The sequence below is a fragment of the Myotis nattereri genome (assembly GCF_964212035.1).
Source record: "Myotis nattereri genome assembly, chromosome: 4".
NCBI lineage: Eukaryota > Metazoa > Chordata > Mammalia > Chiroptera > Vespertilionidae > Myotis > Myotis nattereri.
The window spans coordinates 18,210,926-18,232,547 of record NC_138079.1 but is presented as its reverse complement, the minus strand read 5'-3'; the positions used below and the strand labels follow the sequence as shown (position 1 = coordinate 18,232,547).

The following is a 21,622-nucleotide window of genomic DNA, read 5'->3' as shown; positions in this document are numbered from 1 at the left end:
CCATCCAACAATCCAACATCAGGGTACAATTAATATAATAAGGTAGGATTTTGGAGTAGAATATGAGTCTTGAGAATGGAGAGCATAAAGTAGCAGGCAATTCAGGGAGAAGTATCAGTTCTGTGTGCTTGAAAGGAAGTGATATTTATGCTATCAGAAGGGACAATAAATCACTATATTTGAATATTTTTGATGTGGCAGAACTTTAGATGACATTTTATAGGATGATTTTTAATTATAAAAGTCCTGTAAGGGATCTTTCCCTTATGTTCTTCTTCCACATGATGTTTCAAAACTGTAATAAAATAGACAGTGTGGTATGTCAGTAATGAATCTTCACAAGTTAGTGCTAAATTCCTTCCCCAACTTTATCTCTTTTTTTTTTAAAAATACTTTTTTATTGATTTTAGAGAGAGAGGAAGGGAGAGGGAGAGAGGGATAAATATTGATGTGACTTAGAAACATCGATCAGTTGCCTCCTGTACCCCAACTGGTACCGAACCTACAACCTGAACAAGTGCCCTGACCCGGAATCAAACTGGTGACCAACCAAGTGAGCAACACCAGCCAGGGCTCCCCAGCTTCATCTCTTAATGTTGGTCTCAGTACACCTCAGCCTCAGCCTCAGCCAGGTGGAATACTGATCTTTCCTAAAACATCCTAATACTTAGCATACCCTTAATTCAACTCACAGTTCTCCACACTCACATTTCTTTGTTTAAAAGCCCTGCACAGCTAACCCTGTTGCAGAATCAACAGAGTTTATATTCTTAATTTCCTATTACAGAGCACTTCCCCATGTCCTTTCATGTTATCTTTATTTCCATAGGTGCATATCTCCTTGTCTAGTATGCATCTAAGTAAGAATAATGCTTGAATTGTCTTTGTAAACTTAAATGTTCAGGTCAGTGCCCAGCCCTTGAAAAATGATTACTACTGAGTGACTGGGTCAAATTTAAATACTCTGTCAAACTACCATTGTTAGAATATATATAACTCAAGTTCACGGTTAGGCAAAACCACTTTAAAATATTGGTTCTAGAGTTAAGATTATGTGACCTGGTTCACTGGCCTTTGCCCTGTGAAGAAAGTATGTCTGAAAGAAAATTATAAATCATAGGTAGGGTGATATTACATTAAATATAACATATAATTAAATTTAAATCATTTTACAAAGTACAGTGTACTTTTATATTTAGTTTATCATTTAGTCCATGTAATATGCATATACACATACATCACTTTCACACAAGTGCTATTATTTCACAGGATTAGAAAACTTAATTTCAAATATTTTTAAAAGATAATGAGTAATAATGCTAAACTCAACTAAATACAAAATTTAATATAATTCACAATTCTAACTTGTATACCTTATTTTCAGGCAGATTATACCATGACTATTGTTAAGATGTATATTAATATCATAGATTTTAATCAAGAGAAAAAATCTGGGGCGGAAATGGCTGGGGGAGGGGGTCAAGCAGGGAAAAGGAGACATATGTAAAACTTTATACAATAAAAAATAATAATAAGTGAAATAAAATAAATCCAGTTCTACACAATAGGACATCAATAAATGCTTGGTCAAAATACATATAGCATCTCCATTTCTCTCTATAATCTTTTTTTTTAAATTTACAAGTCCATTAAAATTGATTTTAGAATTCAGAAAAATTGTAATAGTGATGACATAGAAAACTATTTATGGGCTTATGATAGATTAATAACAGTTTTGTTGTTGGAAGCATCCATTTATGGTGAAAACAATAATTTTACCTGACAAGGAGAAAATAAATGCGTACTCTCTGAGTGAACTCATTATATGTAATGGGACCTACCTGTCCTTGGTAACAGCCTGTGCAGAATGACTGACAGATGTCACCCTTGCCACACTGCAAGATGCACTTAGTTTTGAAACAGAGCCAGTACCTACGCTGACTTGTTTAAAAGATATTTTATTTTGCACTCATGTTGCTCGAACATACTGCTGCTTTCAGAATGATTTAGTGTCCCCCTGACAAGAGTAGCTTGCAGTAAACTATTTTTTATTTACCCATTGCATTAAACTCATCAAATGGCTGCTTACATATGGGAAACTTTGTAAACTCTTGGGAGAAAGAAATGATGTATATGAGGACTGATATTCATGAAGCACCACAAAACACAAATCCATTTACATTTCAATTTATATAAAGATCACATCCAGTTATCAAATGGATCCAATGGTCTCATTGCTTTTCTTAAAACATGAAATTTTTAGTTCTCTTAACTTCCTTCTCTCTTTTCCTATCTGAGAGAGCCGTCTTTCTTACACCATTATGTGATCAGTTCTAGTATAAACAACCAGCATACAGAACTGCAAAAATATTACCTTACTGTGTTTTTATTCTTTATCTTTCATTTGCTGACCTGCCATAGCCTGAGAAGGTGAGTCAGCTTGTTCTATCTTGTATTAATTTAAAGCTAGCTCTGTATTTTATTTTTTGTTAATTCTCACACAAGGATATTTTTTCCATTTATTTTTCAAAGAGAGAATGGAGGGGAGTGAGGGAACTGAAGAGAGAGAGAGAGAGAGAGAGAGAGAGAGAGAGAGAGAGAGAGAGAGAGAGAGAGAAGAAAGATACATCGATTGCATTGATTGGTTGCCTCCTGCATGCGTCCCTACCAGGGTCAGGATCCAACCTGTCACCCACCTATGTGCTCTTGACTGGGAATCAAACCTGCAACTTTTTGATGTGCAGGCCAACACTCTAATCCATTGAGCCACTGGCGCTATATTTTCATTTCTAGTCGATAGGCTTTGAGTAAGTGTTTGAGAGCAAGAATGAATTAGACTAATAGCTAAGTTAATTCTACAGAGTTGCAAACTCAGTGTCCTAGGATACAAGGTGAGCAAAGGTCCAGGAGGGAGAAAAGCCATGCTCACCTAAGCGATCAGCCACTGCTCAATCCTACGTAATGCCTACTTGTGGGCAGGAGAGTGTTAGAAAAGGTAGCAGCTTGTAAGACTCAGTGAATGAGAAGAAACCAGACCGTCTATGGCTTGAATCCTTAAAAAGTACAAATGGATGCCCAGTTCTCCTCAGAGAAGAATACCTTGTGATGTAAAATTCCTCAATATTGGTCCTTTTATTGAAAGAAATCTATTCTACTCCTTAAGATTCTTGTTTCCTTTCTGGTTTTAGCTATGTTAGAATTATATTGTAGTTGTTGCTTAATTTACTATTAGGCCAAAAAAGTAATCACTGACAACTATTAATCTGTATAAACTAAATATGCATGTAAAAGTCATTACCTTACACAAAAGTTTATAAAGCGAACTTTCTGTACCATAATTGGAAGGATATGTGTTTCTGAGACTTGCCCTTGAAGAGTAAATAAATAAGTTGGGGAAAGAAGAATAACACATGTCAAATAATCACAATGAGACTTGATTATCTGACAAAACTTCCCAATAACTGGAAATGATTGCAAAACTATAAGTCATCCAACAACTGAAGCCCACTTAGGCCTGGAGTTAATATAGTGCAATGTAATAGTGGGAGGATCAAGTCCTGAAAGTTCAATAGATGGCAGTATTTCCCATAATACTAAAAATTACAGATGTCTAACTGATTTAGGTCAGTTTTAATGTTCCTGAAAAAGAAAATATAATTGATGAAGATATTGACATTTTTGTGATATTGTGATAGCAAATATTTCAGAGGAAGAACCATAGTTTTACTATATACATTTTCATAAAAACAAATCTAAATGTATATAATACATTAAACAACAGTATTTTACTTAAAGGAGGTATTCAAAGAAACACAAAAAAAGCTTTTTTGATCTGTAATGTGCTTTTAAAAATGACATACAGTTGATTTTATTATAGCTACAGGCATATTATTTTGAAACTTGTAAGGATTTCTTTAACATCAGCATGTGCTTTATTTAGATAATTGTCTCTATATACTTTAAAAAAAGCACATTCTTCAGCTGCATGGTTACTTTTCTATGTCTGTAAATTAGTTCCAGCTCATTCATATGCTATTCCAATTTTCTATATCCACACATTATTTTTGTTTGTCAGCAACTGAGAGATATATGTTAATGTTTCCCACTATAATACTAGAATTTTCTATTTATCCTCATACACACAGAATTAGTAAATGATATCTTTCACAGATTGAAAATTTTTCAGTGTGAAACCTTTCTCTTTAACTTTAATAATGGTTCATTCTTGAAAGTCCAATTTTTCTGATATTAATATAGCGATACCAGGTTATTTACTCTTTTTCCCCAGTTAATATTGGGTGTTCCCATCATTTTACTTTCAAACTATATTGTTCTTATTTTTAAAAGTTTCTTTAAGCCACTTTGTGTTTGTTGTTGTTTTCTTCTATTATAATCTCAGGTTACAATTTTTACCAGGGTTTTTGAATGTGAAGGAATATTTTAGAGAAAGCACATTGGCATCAGTGAAGAGAATGACCTGGAATAATGAGGAAGTTAAAAACATAGGGAGCAAAATATACATAAGTGCTAATCCATAGCCGGATGTCATAATTGATGATTTTTAAAATATTGTAATTTTTTATTTCAAGTTATAAAATTGTGTTATCTTTTACCTCCTTCACTCATTTATCTACTCTTCTCCCATCTCATCTCTGGCAAATACCAGTTTCTTCTCTGTATCTATGAGGTTGTTTTTGTTTTAGATTTCACATATAAGAGAGAGTATACAGCATTTGTCTTTCTCTTTTTGACGTATTTCACTTAGCATAATACCTTCCAGGTCTATCTAGGTAATTGCAAGTGGCAAGATTTCATTATTTTTTATGTTTGAATAGTATTCTCTCAGAAAAAAATGTCTATTCAGGTCTTCTGCCCATTTTTTTTAACTCCTAGAGTGCCGGGAGTGCTATCACGCTCCTCCTGCAGTGTCACTGTTAGATGCTAGTAGTTCACTCTTTATGAGGGGGAAAAAAAAATTAAAAACCTTAACTCAAAATGCCTTGGCAATTTTAGCATAGTTCCTAGGATATTGGTTGGCACTCAAAGGGTTAAGAAATTGTTTCGGATTTTTTTATTGTATTTGAGTTGTATGAGTTCTTTATACGTTTGGTGATTAACCCCTTATCAAATCTATGACTTGCCAATACTTTCTCCGGTTCAATAAGTTGCCTTTTTATTTTGTGTTTGGTTCCCACTTGGTCTGAAGAAACATGCTTCTGATATTAAAGTTAAATATTTGTTAAATCAATTCAGGTTGCCTGTATAGAAACTTACCAGTCATAACATGTCAACCATTTTACTCTTTGTTTAAAATTTATTTGGCTGTATGCTATGGCAGAATTATCATTTTTTTCCTTTATTTACTCTCTTTTGTATAGTTATTTATGTTTAGGGTCATAAGCAGAAATTTATTTGAAGTGCTTTGTTTCTAGTTAGGTTTTATGAATCAATTTTTCACAGAATGTTGAAAAAAATAGGAATTATTTTCAATTAGAATTTATAAATTTACCATCTTTTAGCTTTTTATGAGTCATGCATATCATTAAAAGTGAGAGACTATTTGTCCAGCTAGTGCGGCTCAGTGGTTGAGTGTCAATCTATGAACCAGGAGGTCATGGTTTGATGATTTCCAGGTTGTGGACTCAGTGCCCAGTAGGGAACATACAGGAGGCACCCCATCAGTGATTCTTTCTCATCAATAATGTTTCTATCTCTTTCACCCTCTCACTTCCTCTCTGAAATCAGTAAAAAATATTTAAAGTGAGAGAATGTTCAAAAGTGACACACTGTATCTTCACTTTGAAGAGAACAATAACTTTTCATAGGATAATCAGCTTTGCTATGATTGACACATCATAACACAAAATGTGTTAGGTTAAAGAATTTTAAATGTAGTATTTCAGAGTGCAGTGAAGATTCTCATACTGGACAATTGTGTTTTTAATGTGTGGCATTCAAATAGCTATAGTATTAGTAATATGCTTTATTCATGTATTAAAACATTGCAGGCAGACCTTAATGTAATGCTTAATGATTAAAATTCAATAGAAGTTTCTTAGATGCAGGGAAATTCCTTATTGCTTGTGTGTCCTTTTCCTAAGTTGAAAGCAGCATTTCCACTGTAAACTATCTGCATAAAACAATTTAAAAGAGACTTAGAAACCTTCCGGGTAATCTTGTTAATGTCAGGCAACCTAGATAATTCAGATATTATGGTATCTAACCACTTATATGCCAATCAATTTTCTCCCAGAATCATCTATAAATACATATTTTATATTCAACTGGTCACTTTCTCATATAAATACTATTCATGTAAGAAAAATACTAATTAGTCACAATGAATGTGATGATCAGATTAATTAAAGGTGTTGAAGGCTGTGGCTTGGGTTAATCTTAGGGAATAATTTATTTGCTTACCTGGCAAAGTCACTGAAGCAAGGATACAGGTCTTTTAAAAAGCAATTAGAATCAATTCTATCCTGGGGAAAATGTGTCTTAAAAGGGACAAGCTTCATTGAGCAAAATGCCCTTTTATTATTCCCACCAAGTCTTCCTTTCTTTAATGTACTTCACCTAATCATTAACATTTTATGATGCCTTCTAAGAAATTATGGGAAAAGGATCACATCTAGAAAATAAAATTATAGCACAGTCAGAAACAAAAATATGAAATAATTGTATTTGTATCTTTATGCGTGTACAATTACATAGTATAAAACCAAAACAGGTAATTTTAGCACTATTTGAAGATATCTTTAAAACTTCCTAATGAGGTAAACTATAACAGAAATCATTCATGTATATTCAAACTAAAGGAAAAATACTAATATACTACAAATAATTTGTTTAAAATTAAATAATAGCCATTTCACCTTCATATTTTAGTTTTCCATTCAGAGAATCAGAGCAAAGTTAACATATTGAAGACAATTTATATATTTTTGTAAAATATATTTCTCATTTTTATTAGATTCTCCCCAGCATTATGGATTCCCAGCATTTGTGCTATCCCGATTTTTTCCATGCTGAGTAAAGATTCAAATACCAGTTGCTCACATCTTGATTTTACTTAACTTTTACTGTGATAAACTGTAAAGAACATAAAATTTACCACCTTAACCATCATTAACTGTTCAGTTCAGTGGGATTCACAATTTTACAATGCTGTGCGGTCGTCAATACCTTCCATCTTTAGAACTCTTTGCATTTGCAAAACTGAAACTTTGTACCCATTAAGCACTAACTCTGCATTTTCCCCTCCCCTCAGTAACTGGCAACTGCTATCAACTTTCTGTCTCTGAATTTTACTATTCTATTTCATATTAGTAGAATCATAAAGTATTTGCCCTTTCTTACTTCATTTAGCATGTTTTTCAGCTTTATTCATACTGTATATTAGAATTTAATTCATTTTAAAAGCTTTTTAATATTCTGTTGGATATTATATTGCATTTTCTTTAACCATTTGTTATTAAGGCCATTTGGGATGATTCTGTCTTTTGGATATTGTCATCAATGCTACTATGAATATTGGTGTACACATATATGTTTAAGTCACTGTGCTCAATGCTTTTGTGTGTATAGCCAGAAGTAGGATTGCTGGATCCTATGATAATTTTATGTTTAACTTTTTGAGGAACCACTATACTGTTTCATAGAAAATGTACTATTTTACATTCCCAATGGCAATGCATTAAGTGTTCCAATTTTTCTACATGCTCGTTAATACTTATTTTCTTTTGCTTTTGTAAAAGTAATAGCTATTCTAATTTCAGTTTTTATAGTTCGTGTGTTTCTAATAATTTGTCAGTATTGTATAAATATATGTAAATTTTTTACTATTTTCTTACAATTTTTTTTCTTTCTACAAAATATGCGGTTCTGGCTCAAGGTTGTTCTGATTTTAGTAATTTGACTTGTCTCTCATTTTATTCACAGTCAGTTGGTTAAAGGTTTGTCATTTTTGTTTATCATTGCATAGAGAGAATTGAGAATTAATCTGGTACTTGCTGCCGACCAAGAGTTCTGTTTACAGGAGAGGGTGGAGCAAGAGCAAGTAAAACACCACAGATCCTTACAGTTTGGAAAGTACTTTTTCTTAATGGAGCATTTGCTTGGTGGCTACGAACTTTTGGCTTTTCCAGAGCTCATATAACTTTGTCCAGCCAGTTTCTGGTGTTTTCCATGTTTCCACGGGGAATCGAGGCTTGGAGCTTCCTAACTTGCCATTTGGCTGATGTCAGTCATATCATTACTTTAGCAGTGGCCAGCAAACTGCGGCTCACGAGCCACATGCGGCTCTTTGGCCCCTTAAGTGTGGCTCTTCCACAAAATACCGACTTCTGTGCATGGGCCACAAAGTTTCAATCGCACTGTACATGCGCGCCCACACGTGGTATTTTGTGGAAGAGCCACACTCAAGGGGCCAAAGAGCCGCATGTGGCTCAAGAGCCACAGTTTGCCGACCACTGCTTTAAGGCATTTAAATCACAATTGTTCTAATACATTCAACTTTTCGAGATAAGATAAAAATTCTACCTTTACAATGATTTAAGGTATCAAAATGCTGCAGGCGATGTAGTAAACATTTGGTATGACAGGCACCTCATTCAGGAGACCTGCTCCTGTCTCCCTGGCCCTGAGAACGTTGAGTACATTCCTCCCGTGGGAGCCTGTTGTGGAGCCCCGTGAAGAACAAGTGGCATCCAGGGGAACAAGAGTTGAGGGGAGCATGTGTACTTGCTACTGACATCAAGTCTTCCAATAGACTCCATGGCTCCCTATGGCTGTCGTGGTGTGAGTACACCCATACAAGTCTGATGCCATGGTTTAAAGATATTTGGGGTGTCACTCATCATGTAGTGGATTTTACCTGTGAGAAGCAGACACACATTTGTGACAGGAAAGTAGACGGTGAACAAACTGTATCATTTATTCAGGAGTGTTTGTCCTTTCACTTTCTTATCATGCTTTTCTGTAGGTGGTGTGTATGTCCCTGCTACTTTAACTTTGGGCTTGACCAATGACTTTGTTTGACCAATGGAATATGGTGGTGGAAAGAAATTAAAGAGAAAGATTGAAGTTTCTGCCATACATACATTTGTGTTGAAATGATTTTTTTAAAAGACATAATGATGTGAAAAGACTATATAGAAATAAATTAGGAGTTCTAGAAAACTGAAAATAATATAAGTCATGAAAACAATAAACAACAAAAGAATGAATAATAATATAGAAACAATGAAAGTAGAGAAAAATCTCTATATAATAAGCAAGTTAGTATATTATAGGTGGAGTGATCAGAGAAGAAAACTGAAATGTAAACTTTCCTTTATAAACAAAAAATAAAATAAAAATTCTGAAAGAGAACTTTTATGACTGAAAAAAAAGGATTCAGAACTCAGACTAAGTTATCACTCTATATTTCAATATGAAAACACCATCTAAAACTAAACACATCTGATGATTTTTGTTTATTATAAACACCAAAATACACCTTAACTATGGATGCAGAAAAAGGAGCAAATCGGCTGGCTAATTGTACTTTTCTTCTCTGAAAAAATATATACCCATCTCACAATACACAGTGATGCACATGTGGGCACTTTGGTTGGTTTGGGAGGAGTCTTTGTATCATTAAATTGACATCAAATCGTTATCTATTTCAGCCTTCAACAAAAGAACAATGTATTTTACTATAAAGGATCTTTTCCAGTGATTCTTCACTGCTTCATAATATCTTTCCATTATTGATAACTGTTAAAATAATAACTCTTTTCTCTAGTAAATGCTTTAAGGGAGGGAACAAGAAAACCTCAATCATTAATTTCAAGAGGGAGAATTAAGAATTTTTTTCACACACCCAATTATAGATGTATTTCTGAAAATTGAATGAACGATCTCTTTGTCTCTCTATTTGCCTACTTCTCTTTTTCTCCATCTCAAGCTAATAAATAAGTGGAGATACTATATAGTACACACTTATAATATATGCTTGTATAAACAATATGCGTGAGTGTATATGTTTGTGTGTGTGTGAAATTGCCATCTGTCTATGTGCTTTTTTAAATTCACGTTAACCCTCTTGAAGGTGGTATAGCACAGTATATAACCTTTTAAAAATATATTTTTCTATTGATTTTAGAGTGAGAGGAAGGGAGAGGGAGAGACAGGAACACTGATGAGAGAGAAACATCAACATCCATTGCACCTCTTGTCCACTCCAAACCTGCAGCCCGGACATGTGCCCTATGGGAAATTGAACCAGCAACCTTATGGTACATGGGTCGATGCTCAACCACTGAGCTGCACCATGGGCCAGGCTACATAACCTTCTTGTGAACTCAGCGTACTCTGAGGATTCTTTTGGCAACAGTAGAAATGCTCACTGAACTGTAGCATAAAATTATTCAGATGGGTGTTGTTTTTTGTCTGTGTGTTTGTTTTTCCCAGAGAGTAATTATGAGTAAATATATTATGGAAAAAGCAAAAGATTATTCAACATCTATATTAATATTCTATGATTTATGACCTTTACTAATCTTGTTTAGATAAAAGCGCATTTTTTTTTCCTGAATAGCAAGCTGACTTTTTCTATGTGAATGAATTAATGGCAATGGCAAAACTTCAGGCTTTTAGTCAAAGATTTCTAAATTCATTTTGATTATACTCTATAAAGTTTCTCCCCTGTGTTTTTCACTCCCATAGAAAATTCCAATTCTCATAAATTAACAGGTAAATGAAAGTTTATGTATCACCATTATAATTCAAAGATCGTAATACCTAATTATTTGTGGACTGTTGTTTCTCAGGTGTCAGAATTTTTAAGGGTAACTGTATACAGTATTTATATACCTTCACGGTTAGTACTGGCACATTGTTTTTGTTAGAATTAGTATGTAGAGTAAGTTAGATATAAATTGTTATTTTAGGATAATTTTATGTGTTTTCTTCCATTGTTAAGCACAGTATACTAAAATGTGTTAGGGCATAAATGAATTATATTGGTGTTTAGGGTTACAAAGGTATTATATCTATGTTAAACACAAATGTTTAAGCATTAAACGCATGCTAAGCTCTTTAGAATATGCTTTCTTCCCTAGCAGGTTCTATTTTTACATTTTAATAATCTTTGTTATCAGAGACATCTTAAACTCATTGAGTTCATTTACATTTATCATAATGTCTCTGTTTTCAATTTCCACTTCTATTAATCCTGTAATTCCCTAGCTAGAATATTACCTTTATGACTTATATAATAAGTACTCAGAGGCTGTATTTTACAAAATTTTTGTATTTTTTTTATCTTATTAGAGAGAATCTTTTTCATTATCTTTATTCCTTTATCTATTGAGGGTATGGGTTATTTCTATATCTTGGCCAGTGTGAATGCTGCTGCAATGAACATGGGAATACCAACTTCTCTGTGAGGTCTTAATATCAGTTCTTTCAGATATACTCAAAAGTGAGATTACTGATTATATGGTAGTTCTATTTTTACATTTTTGAGAAACCTCCATACTGTTTTGCATTGTGGCTGAACCAACTTACATGGTTCACAAACAATGCACAAGGATTTCCTTTTCTTCAGATCTCGCCAATATTTTTTATTTATATTTGTCTTTTTTAGTAATAACCATTCTGGCAGATGTGAGATGATATCTTATTGTTATTTTGATTTGCATTTTTCTGATGATTAGTGATGGTGAACATATTTTCATGTCTTCTTTTGAAAAATGTCTATTCAGTTCCTCTCCCCATTTTTGATCAAATTGTTCTTTTAGTGTTGAATTGTATAAGTTCCTTAATTTCTGGATATTAAGCTGGTATTATATTAATGATTTTAAAATATTTGTTCCATCGTTAGGTTGTATTTTTAATTTTGCTGATTCTCTCCTTTGCTGTGCAGAAGTATTTTAGTTTGGTGTAGTCCTTCTGATCTATTTTTGCTTTTGTTTTCCTGTGCTTTTGATGTCATAGCCAAAAAATTGTTGCTACAACCAATGTCAAGAAGATTTCCCCCTATGTTTTCTTCTAGGAATTTACATTTTCAGCTGTTAATTCATTTTGAGATGATTTTTGCATATAATGTAAGGCAAAGGTCCAATTTTATTTTTTATATGTGAATATCTTATTTTTTCCAATACCATTTGATGAAGAAATTATTCTTTCTACATTGTTGTCTGTTGGCACCCTCATCAAAGATCAGTTGGCTTTATATGTAGGGATTTACTTCTGGTCTCCCTATTCAATTTCCTTTTTTATTTTTACTTTATTATAAAATTACTTTAAATTATTTTTAGAAGCTGACCAAAAATACGTGGTAAATAAATGTATAAAAACACTGTATTTATTTGCCATAGTTTTCACCAACTTAAGTTGATTGATCAAAGTAAAAATCACATTTACATGTAGGCTATATTCTTTTTTCTGTTTTCACTTTAAATTTCACATATTATCTGGAGCAAAAATGGAGATTGCACTACAGTTTTGCTCAACATAAAAATGCAAACTTGACCTCCCTCATTTATTTTTCTGTTGTTTATGGGTGTAGAGTTGATAAAATATTTTAATTCAGATATCTACAAATTCTTCATATGTAGGCTACTTTGCATATATGTAAGTCTAGTATTTCATTACTAAGTGGTATACTGAAATTTAAAACTTGAAAACAACTTAATTTTATGTCCATTTAAATATTTTTCTTAATATTTTAATGCATTTTCTTGTAAAATAAATTTATTATCATTGAAATGTTTAATATAAAATATTTTTCAGAGCACTATCAGCTGTATGTTCCTGAGTCAGCTCAAGTTGGTTCAGCCGTTGGGAAAATCAAGGCAAATGATGCAGACACTGGCTCAAACGCTGACATGACGTACTCCATCATTAACGGTGACGGTATCGGGATATTCTCCATCTCTACTGACAAAGAGACCAGAGAAGGGATCCTTTCCTTAAAGAAGGTAAAATGAATACCATGTCAGTGATTTATGCAACTGGCTCATTTTTCCATGAATGAAAATTTAGCAGGGGTATGAATCATCCATATTGTCAGGTCATTAAGATGATAAAGTATTTCCTCTTGAAAATGTAATTACATTTTAGTTATGCAACATTGTGATTGGCTCTTTGGATACTCTTTTAGAGATTATATCTTGTATGTTGAGAAAACATTATGTTGAATACACCACGAATGTCCCCCCTCATCTTTGTTCTAAGACAGTGGTTCTCAGCCTTGGCTGCACATTAGAATCACCTGGGAATCTTTTTTTAAAATCCTGATTTCTGGGCCTCATCCTCCAGAAATTCTGTTTCTTTGTTACTAATGTTGTGGCCTCACCCCATAACAAAGAAACAGAATTTCCGGAGGATGAGGCCCAGAAATCAGGATTTTGAAAAGATTCCCAGGTGATTCTAATGTGCAGCCAAGGTTGAGAACCACTGTTCTATGATAACAGATTTCTCATCAATGTCAGTTGTATTAATATCATTACTCTATGTTGTAACTAAGAGACTTTCCTAAACTACAGTAATGTAAAAATCTTTACCACATTATCCAGCACTCCTTAGGCTATAAGTTTATACTTGATGATCATGGAGCCATCAAAACAGCTTCGGTGAAACCATTAACCTTATTTCCCATTCTTTTTTATTCTTAAGAATTGTCATTGGATTGAATCAATTGCTTTTTGCTATTAATAGTACATAAGGCTCATGTCCTTATAAAAAAGAAGTGGAACTAATAAAATTACAGAAATCAATTTAAATGTAACACCTAGTGAAGTGTATCTCAGTCTTTAAATGTTTAATGACTTCAGCTTAAAAATCTACTTGTTCAGATCTCTGGACTCTAATTATTGCATATTTTGATTCAGAAAGACTGTAGTGGGTGGGGCCAAGGAATTGGCTTTTTAAATTTTTTTTTAATCCTCACTGGAGGACATATTCTTTCATTGATTTTAGAGAGAAAGAAGGGAGAGGAGGAGAGAAAAACATTGATCAGTTTCCTCACATATGCACCTAAAGCCTGGGTATGTGCCCTGATCAGAAATCAAACCTGCAATCTTTTGGTGTACAGGGCAATGCTCCAACCAACTGAGCTATGTACTGACCAAGGTGGAATTGACCTTTTTGACAAACACTCCAGGTTATTCTGCAGTAGAATATGTTCAGAACACAGGCTGAGAAATTTTACCCTCATGTGCTATTGTAAATATTAATGTGAATTTAATTATCTATCTATCTATCATCCATCTATCAATATCTGTCTATCTGTTTTTGTTTTGTGTATACTTTTCTATTTGCTCTATATAAAATCTCATTAATTTTTCTAGTAATCACAATTTTATATTGATTTAAAATTCAAGATTAAGGGTTTTTTTTGTTTGTTTTTTTCTGAATGCTACACAGGGGTCTACAAAGTAGAATATAAAGTGTGTAAGTGCCTATAAAACAGTAGTCATCACTGGTCTGTGTAAAATAATCATATCTTTCGGATTAGCATTATCAATCTCAGAGTTACTTTATTGCTATGTTTTATGTTGTAAAGCATAGAGATTTAAGACCTAAACTATTTAACTCAGTGGGTTTTAACCTTTAAGAGGTACTGATTCAGATGGCAAGAAATGGATACAAGTCTGTCAAAGTCTGTTCCTTATTTAATCTCTAAAGCAGCTCACGTTAGCCAGCAAGGCAGAGCAGCTAATCTTCCCAAAGATCAAAATCAGCTGTGCTCTCTAAATCAGCTTGCAGGAGCTCTGCACATTCCTGTCCATATCATTTCTTCATCATAAAATTGCCAAGTTAAATTCACCAGTCCATGGTATGGCACCTTGTAAATACAGTTTGATAACTTTCATTCATTGTTTAATGGAGCCTGACTGGGCGGAAGGGGGAAAATTGATAAGGATGAATGCAAGTTGATGCACTTTTTCCTCTGACATCAACCTCTAGCTAGGGATGTGCTTCTTCTTAGCAGTCTGTCTCCAAATCTCTTCTTGGGCTTTTTATACCAATTTGCACTCATTATAAAATTGTTCCATTTTTTTTTTCAATTCAAGGTTCCAACCCTATTTGCTCTTAATGAATATCAACAATATCGTTTGTAGTATCACTTTTCCTTTTAAACCTATTTAATTGCATATAGATGCTTATTGATTTAAACCAAAAAATCTTGAATGTGTCTCCATATCAATGAAGGGTGATGGAAAACATGTTCTTACTGTCAGATGAAATATAAACTTGGCCCTATCATTAAAGCAGTAGATGACATTATATCAAGTCTTTTAACCTTCAGTTTTCTTATTTAAGCACTTTACAAGGTGTTTAGTAAACATAGATAAAATATGGTCAAAATACACTTGAAGTTTGGCCTGGCTAATAATTACAATAATACCTCAATACCTACTTTTTTTACTTGTCGTCCTTTCTTCCTGCATTTGCACCAAGTCTTTAAATATAGTTTCCAGACACATCATGCCGTTATATAGCTGCCCTCCTTTGTTGCATGTTGTCCAATTCACCTGGATGCACACAAAGAATGAAGCATCCTGTGGTATTATATTGTACCACAAGAACATGCTGTCATTCATTTGTCTTGGTAGTCTACTTCCCCTTCCTCCTTTGTTAAAAAAATATTTTGTTTTTCAGAGTTCAATTTAAGTATTGTCTTTGTAGTGCAACATTTTCAGATATATTTCAGCCACAAATATCCTTCTTTGGATTATCTTTTCTATTTTTCACTTATTTCTTACGGTATAAAAGAGGGCAATTCCATCTCTTTCTTAAATTTGCTAGGTCTGAGGAGTAGGAAGACCTTATTCTGGTTAATTTACTGTGAATTCCCTAGTATTTCCATGAATATATGCTACAAATGTATTCCTGTCTATAATAGCTATTAAATATTTTTATAACCAGGTACTTGTATTTTTATACTCTATATTACATAAAAATTATATTCTATATTATATCATTTCATTTAATAAATGATCCATTGAAATGGACAATGAGTAAACATGGTAAATTTTAAACTTATATTGTAAAATCTCAAGTTAATCTTAAGAGAAAAGTAAGATGGGTTTCACTATAGCGATACTATATCTATTCCAAATAACCACTTTTTTAGTGGATTGTGTTTATTTTATTTTTTGACATCATTACTTTGCCTGGCATTACATGACAGACTAAGAATCAGAATGTATTTTTTGCCATGGATTGTAAAGTTTTGAGGCCATGAATTACAAAGAGCAATAAGCAAGGCATCCCAACACATTGTAAATATACATATAGGCAAATCCATGAGCATACTTTGTAAGAAAAAAAATAGTTTTCTAATTCTAATGAACTATTTACAAAAACTGATTATTCTTTAGGGATGTTACTATTAAAAACCTCAGCCAACATGATATTTTTATTCTTAATAAGTTCTAATATCTAGAAAGCAATACTCCTGCTCAGCCTGATGCTGAAGAGAGATGAGTCCATTTCAATTCAGTGAAATCTATTACTGTGTTTGTAATAACTTCTGACAGAGAAGTGCCAAAATAGTATAGACAAAAATGCTCTCCTCCAGATACAATATAACTAAAAATTCATGAAAATGACCCAGAAAACAACAAAATCCCTCAACCTAGAAACTTAACCACAACAACAGACAATAGCAAACTTTTCTTTAATAAAATGTAAATAAAAGAAAAATGTACTACAAAATTGCAAAATTTCTAGCAAAGAAAGGTATATGGAAACTATGAGATACATAATAAGTACTTCTGAGAGTATATTCATAATCCTAAATATATTAAAGACAGAAGTAAAATAATAAAATTAAATAAATAGAAGCTATCACTAAAAATAGGAAGAATAAAAGAAAAAAATAAATAAAGACATCAATGAGGTTAGAAATCAGAAACATATTATATACAAAAACGTTAGATTTTGGAAAGAAAGCAAAACATAAAAAAATAAATAAACTTTAACTAATCTTAATAAAAATAATGGAAGGAATAATAGAAAATAAATAGCTATTAAAAAATAGAAAGTGTGTCATAATACTTTCTTAATTTTACACAAATAAATTTCATGTAAAGAATATTTTTGTAAAAGTTTCTAAAAAGCAACTTCAAAGACATAAAAAATACACATAAACTAATTTCATATAAGATAATGAGAAACTTGTGAAAGAACTACCCCTCCAAATTCTTCAGATCCAATCATACACAAAGAAATTCTATGAAACCTTAAAGAGCAATTGATTCCAAAGATATTTAAACCTTTCAGCACATTAAAAAAAAAAGGAAGATAAACAACCCATCAAAAAATGAGCAACTGACCTAAATAGATACTTTCCGAAAGAAGACAGAAGGAAAGCCAAGAGACATATGAAAACATGCTCAAAATCACTAATTATCTGAGAGATGCAAATCAAAATGACAATGAGATACCATCTCACACTTGTCAGAATGGCTATCATCAACAAATCAACAAACGACAAGTGCTGGAGTGGATGCAGAGAAAAAGGAACACTCGTGCACTGCTGGTGGGAATGCAAACTGGTGCAGCCACTGTGGAGAACAGTATGGAGTTTCCTCAAAAAACTAAAAATGGAACTCCCATTTGACCTCGTAATTCCACTTCTAGGACTATGTCCCAAGAAACCGGACACACCAATCAGAAAGGATATAGGCACACCCTATGTTCATAGCAGCACAATTTACCATAGCTAAGATTTGGAAACAGCCTAAGTGCCCATCAGCAGATGAGTGGATTAAAAAACTGTGGTACATCTACACATGGAATACTACACTGCGATAAAAAAAGAAGGAATTCTTAACATTTGCAAGAGCATGGATGGAACTGGAGAGCATTATGCTAAGCGAAATAAGCCAGTCAGAGAAAGATAAATATCACATGATCTCACTCATTTATGGAATATAATGAACAACATAAACTGATAAACAAAAACAGATCCAGAGAGAGAAGCATCGATCAGACCGTCAAACCTCAGAGGGAAGTTAGGGGAGGGTGAAGGTAAGGGGGAGAGATCAACCAAAGGACTTGTATGCATGCATATAAGCTAACCAATGGACACAGACAACAGGGGGGTGAGGGCATTAGCGGGGAGGGGGGCTTGGGGGGTTTGGAGGAATAAGGACACATATGTAATACCTTAATCAATAATGAAATTTAAAAAAAAAAAACTCACTGTGTTTATATATGAGGCAAATAAATCTATATTTGTCTGTAGGGCTCCTGTAAGAAATTACAACAAACTGTGTGGCTTAAAACATTCTCTCGCAGTTTTGAAGGCCCGGAGTTTGAAATAAAGCTTAATTTTTGGCTAGGATGCAATTCCTCCATAAAATCTAGACCAGTGGTTCTCAACCTTCCTAATGCCGCGAGCCTTTAATGCAGTTCCTCATGTTGTGGTGACCCCCAACCATAAAATTATTTTCGTTGCTACTTCATAACTGTAATTTTGCTACTGTTATGAATCGTAATGTAAATACCTGATATGCAGGATGTATTTTCATTGTTACAAATTGAACATAATTAAAGCATAGTGATTAATCACAAAAAAATATATGTAATTATATATGTGTTTTTCTATGGTTTTAGGCAACCCCTGTGAAAGGGTCATTCAACCCCCAAAGTGTTTGCGACTGACAGGTTGAGAACCGCTGCTCTAGAGGATAATACATTCCTTGCTTTTTCCAGCCTCTGATGGCCCCAGGCATTTCTTGGTTTGTGGCCACATCACTCCAATCTCTGTGAAAATGTTAGAATTGTTGATAATCCCAACTTGCAGTTTTCCAAGAAGTTCATAGTTCTGAAATGTTGTTAAATGGTATACACTATATTCACATTATCAACTCCCATCCCTACACGAAATATCTTGAAGGCAAAATTTATATCGTAGTAGTAAATAATGCTGAACAGATTATCAAAGACTGGACCCTACTCTTTTAAAGAGTCTTAAAGTAGTTCTAAAAGGAAGAATTACCCCCAAGTATTTCTTTAGCTTGAGTGTTTTAGTCATCATTCAGTGTGAATGATTATTATCAGAATCTAGCCAGAAAGATCTAAGAGCATGGAAAGTTGGCATTTTAATGTAGAGTTGGACAAGGTCTTTCTTATACTCATGAAAATTTCCAGGTTCTACACTATGCTATTAAGTTCACACTATGACTTATTTTATGAATTTATTTTCTTTCTCTTTTTTTCAGGCTGAAAAGAATGCTTATTTTGCATTTTATAAACTCTCAGCCACACATTTCATGTTATTGTTTTCTGTGGCACCAGCATAGCCTGGGTAACCTTTTCCCCAAAATTTCCCCTTGTAACATCTTTGCAGCAAAATGAGATATTACATGAATAGGTTTCCCTGATCCTGGTAGATTGTATTCTAAATAAATAAATAAAAGTCTTCCAGTAACTAAAGAAAGTAAAATCCACAGATTTCTCAATTTCCCAGGAACAAATGATTACTAGAAAATTACTAAAAGATCTATTTAAAATGTGTGGATGATGAGTAAAAAGTACTTGGATAGCTTTGCTAGACTTATAGTAACATAAAAACTAATTATAATCCTAATTCAATCTTTGTATACTATTGTAGTTATAATGCAAATAAAAGAATTAACATATTTTATATTGTATACATAATCCTGCAATCACTGAGAATAAATAAATGGATATAATAATTTCTCACTTTTTCTAAAATTGCAATTTAGCACTGTTGAATTAAATGAGGTTGTTAAAATATTTCCATTTGCGTTAATTTACCTGCTTCTAAATTACTGTCCCTATCTGAAATATTCCTCTTATTCCTTAGAGACTTCAACTGGATTTCTAGCCACTCATCTGCCTGTCCTGGCAAAGAAGTTCCGCAAAATGATTATCCCTGCCCTGAGGTAGTTAAATATATATTAGCTATTATAAAAATACAATTATGTGACCAAATAAACAGCCAGCTTCTTATCACTAGGTAGTTTAGTGTTAAGACAAATAATATCTAATTTGCAAAGGGACCTGCTAAAAAGTGGAAAAAGAGATACCTGTTAAACTGATGTACAGCTTGATAGTACTATCTGGGGGGTAGAAGTGGCCAAATTATCTCCACAATTTCACTGAGAGTCAGAAGATAAGAATGCCAGCACCAATAAATAAGTGGAGATGTGTGATTTAAAATTCTGTGTTATCACATGAGAAAGGAATAGTAACTGTCCCTAGTAAAGTAAACAAATCCTAGTTGTTTTGCTTTGTTGTTTTGTGTTTTAGTTTTAGGGTCTCAAATATTCACCTTTAGAAAGAAGAACCTTAGTCATTATAAGGTTTACCAGATGCAGCAGGTTGGCTCTAAAAAACAATACATTGATTTTAAACAATGGTAAACTTATCAAGGATGCTGCATTCCAAGAGCAACGTGCCCAGATTCTGACAGTCCATGTTCCTCTGAGCCAAGAGCTACCATACCCACCCACCCAATTCCTGAATGGAAGCAAACTTGTACCATTTGCAGAACAGGTTGTTTAAATTGGGATGAGATTTGTTGAATTACTCAAAGAGATGTTCTCATTCACTAATGTTAACTAGTTAACTGACACGATATTTTGAATTTAATTAAAAAAGGTGCACCGCTTGCGTCTATAGATGCTTCTGGTGTACAAATGGTTGAGGAGAGAGGAGCCAACAAAAAACCCTAGCAATCTGTGAGTCCAGCTCAGAGTTATGCAACTCCCAACCAAGAGGAATGTTAGTTTCTTTGGCAATTCATTTCTCGTTTAAACTCCCTCAGAAGAATATGATTCCCAATTGGTACGTCACAAACTGAAGAATCAATTAACATTTCTTTAAAATATATACATCTAAAATACATAATTTTGTCATATATAAATGCGTGTATATTGTATATACGATCCACCTTAGAAAATTTGAGATATTCAGATCAAAAAAAATATTTTATTTATTAAAAACTGATAAAATATTGTGGTAGCCCAGTCTCATCCATGTCCCTATGACCTGAGAAGTTTTCTAGGTTTTAGTCTCTTCATATCAAGTTTTGAAATTAAATGGTTATTTTTCCTTCTATGCAATCATCAATCTCTGGGAAGGCCAATTATCCTAGGCAATTCAGAAGAGGTAAGGAAAATAAACATCATTAAGACTGATCTTCCTATTTATAAAATTCCATAAAGATACTCATTCTAATCAGCTTCTGCTTGTCCCTCAGGATAAAGGAAAATAGCTGAGTTTCTCCATAGGGAATGAACATTCTCTGAAAATGCCAAGAGAAAAAGTTCCAAGATTAAAGCATGCTAGTGCAAAATTAGTGACAGAAATAAAGGATAAAAAAAACCTCTTCCTCTTCTCATAGCTATTACAAAGGAAGTTCAGCATCAGTGGCTGCTTCCCCAGGCTCACATTAAAAGCCTGGTCTCTGCATCAGCTGCACTAACATCACCATGGAGATTTTTGACATTAAACTCCGTTTTCTAAGCTCACAAATCGGAGCTCACTTTAGGTTGCAGAGCCTATTGTGTGCATCATGCTAAACACTTCCCAAACATTCGCTACTTATCTGCAAAGGTACCTCCTCATAGAAACAGGACCTAGCTGCTTA

At 33.4% G+C, this 21,622-nt stretch overlaps 1 protein-coding gene across 2 annotated transcripts in view; it reads left to right on the top strand.

Moving 5' to 3' along the window:
- The window catches only part of CDH18 (cadherin 18), a 517,801-nt gene that overhangs the window by 432,377 nt on the left and 63,802 nt on the right, over positions 1–21,622 (top strand). For both annotated transcript variants that reach the window (XM_081089750.1, XM_081089751.1), the window contains exon 6: positions 12,781–12,968. In XM_081089750.1, the coding sequence (XP_080945876.1) occupies positions 12,781–12,968 (188 nt within the window). The remainder of the gene's footprint in view (positions 1–12,780; positions 12,969–21,622) is intronic.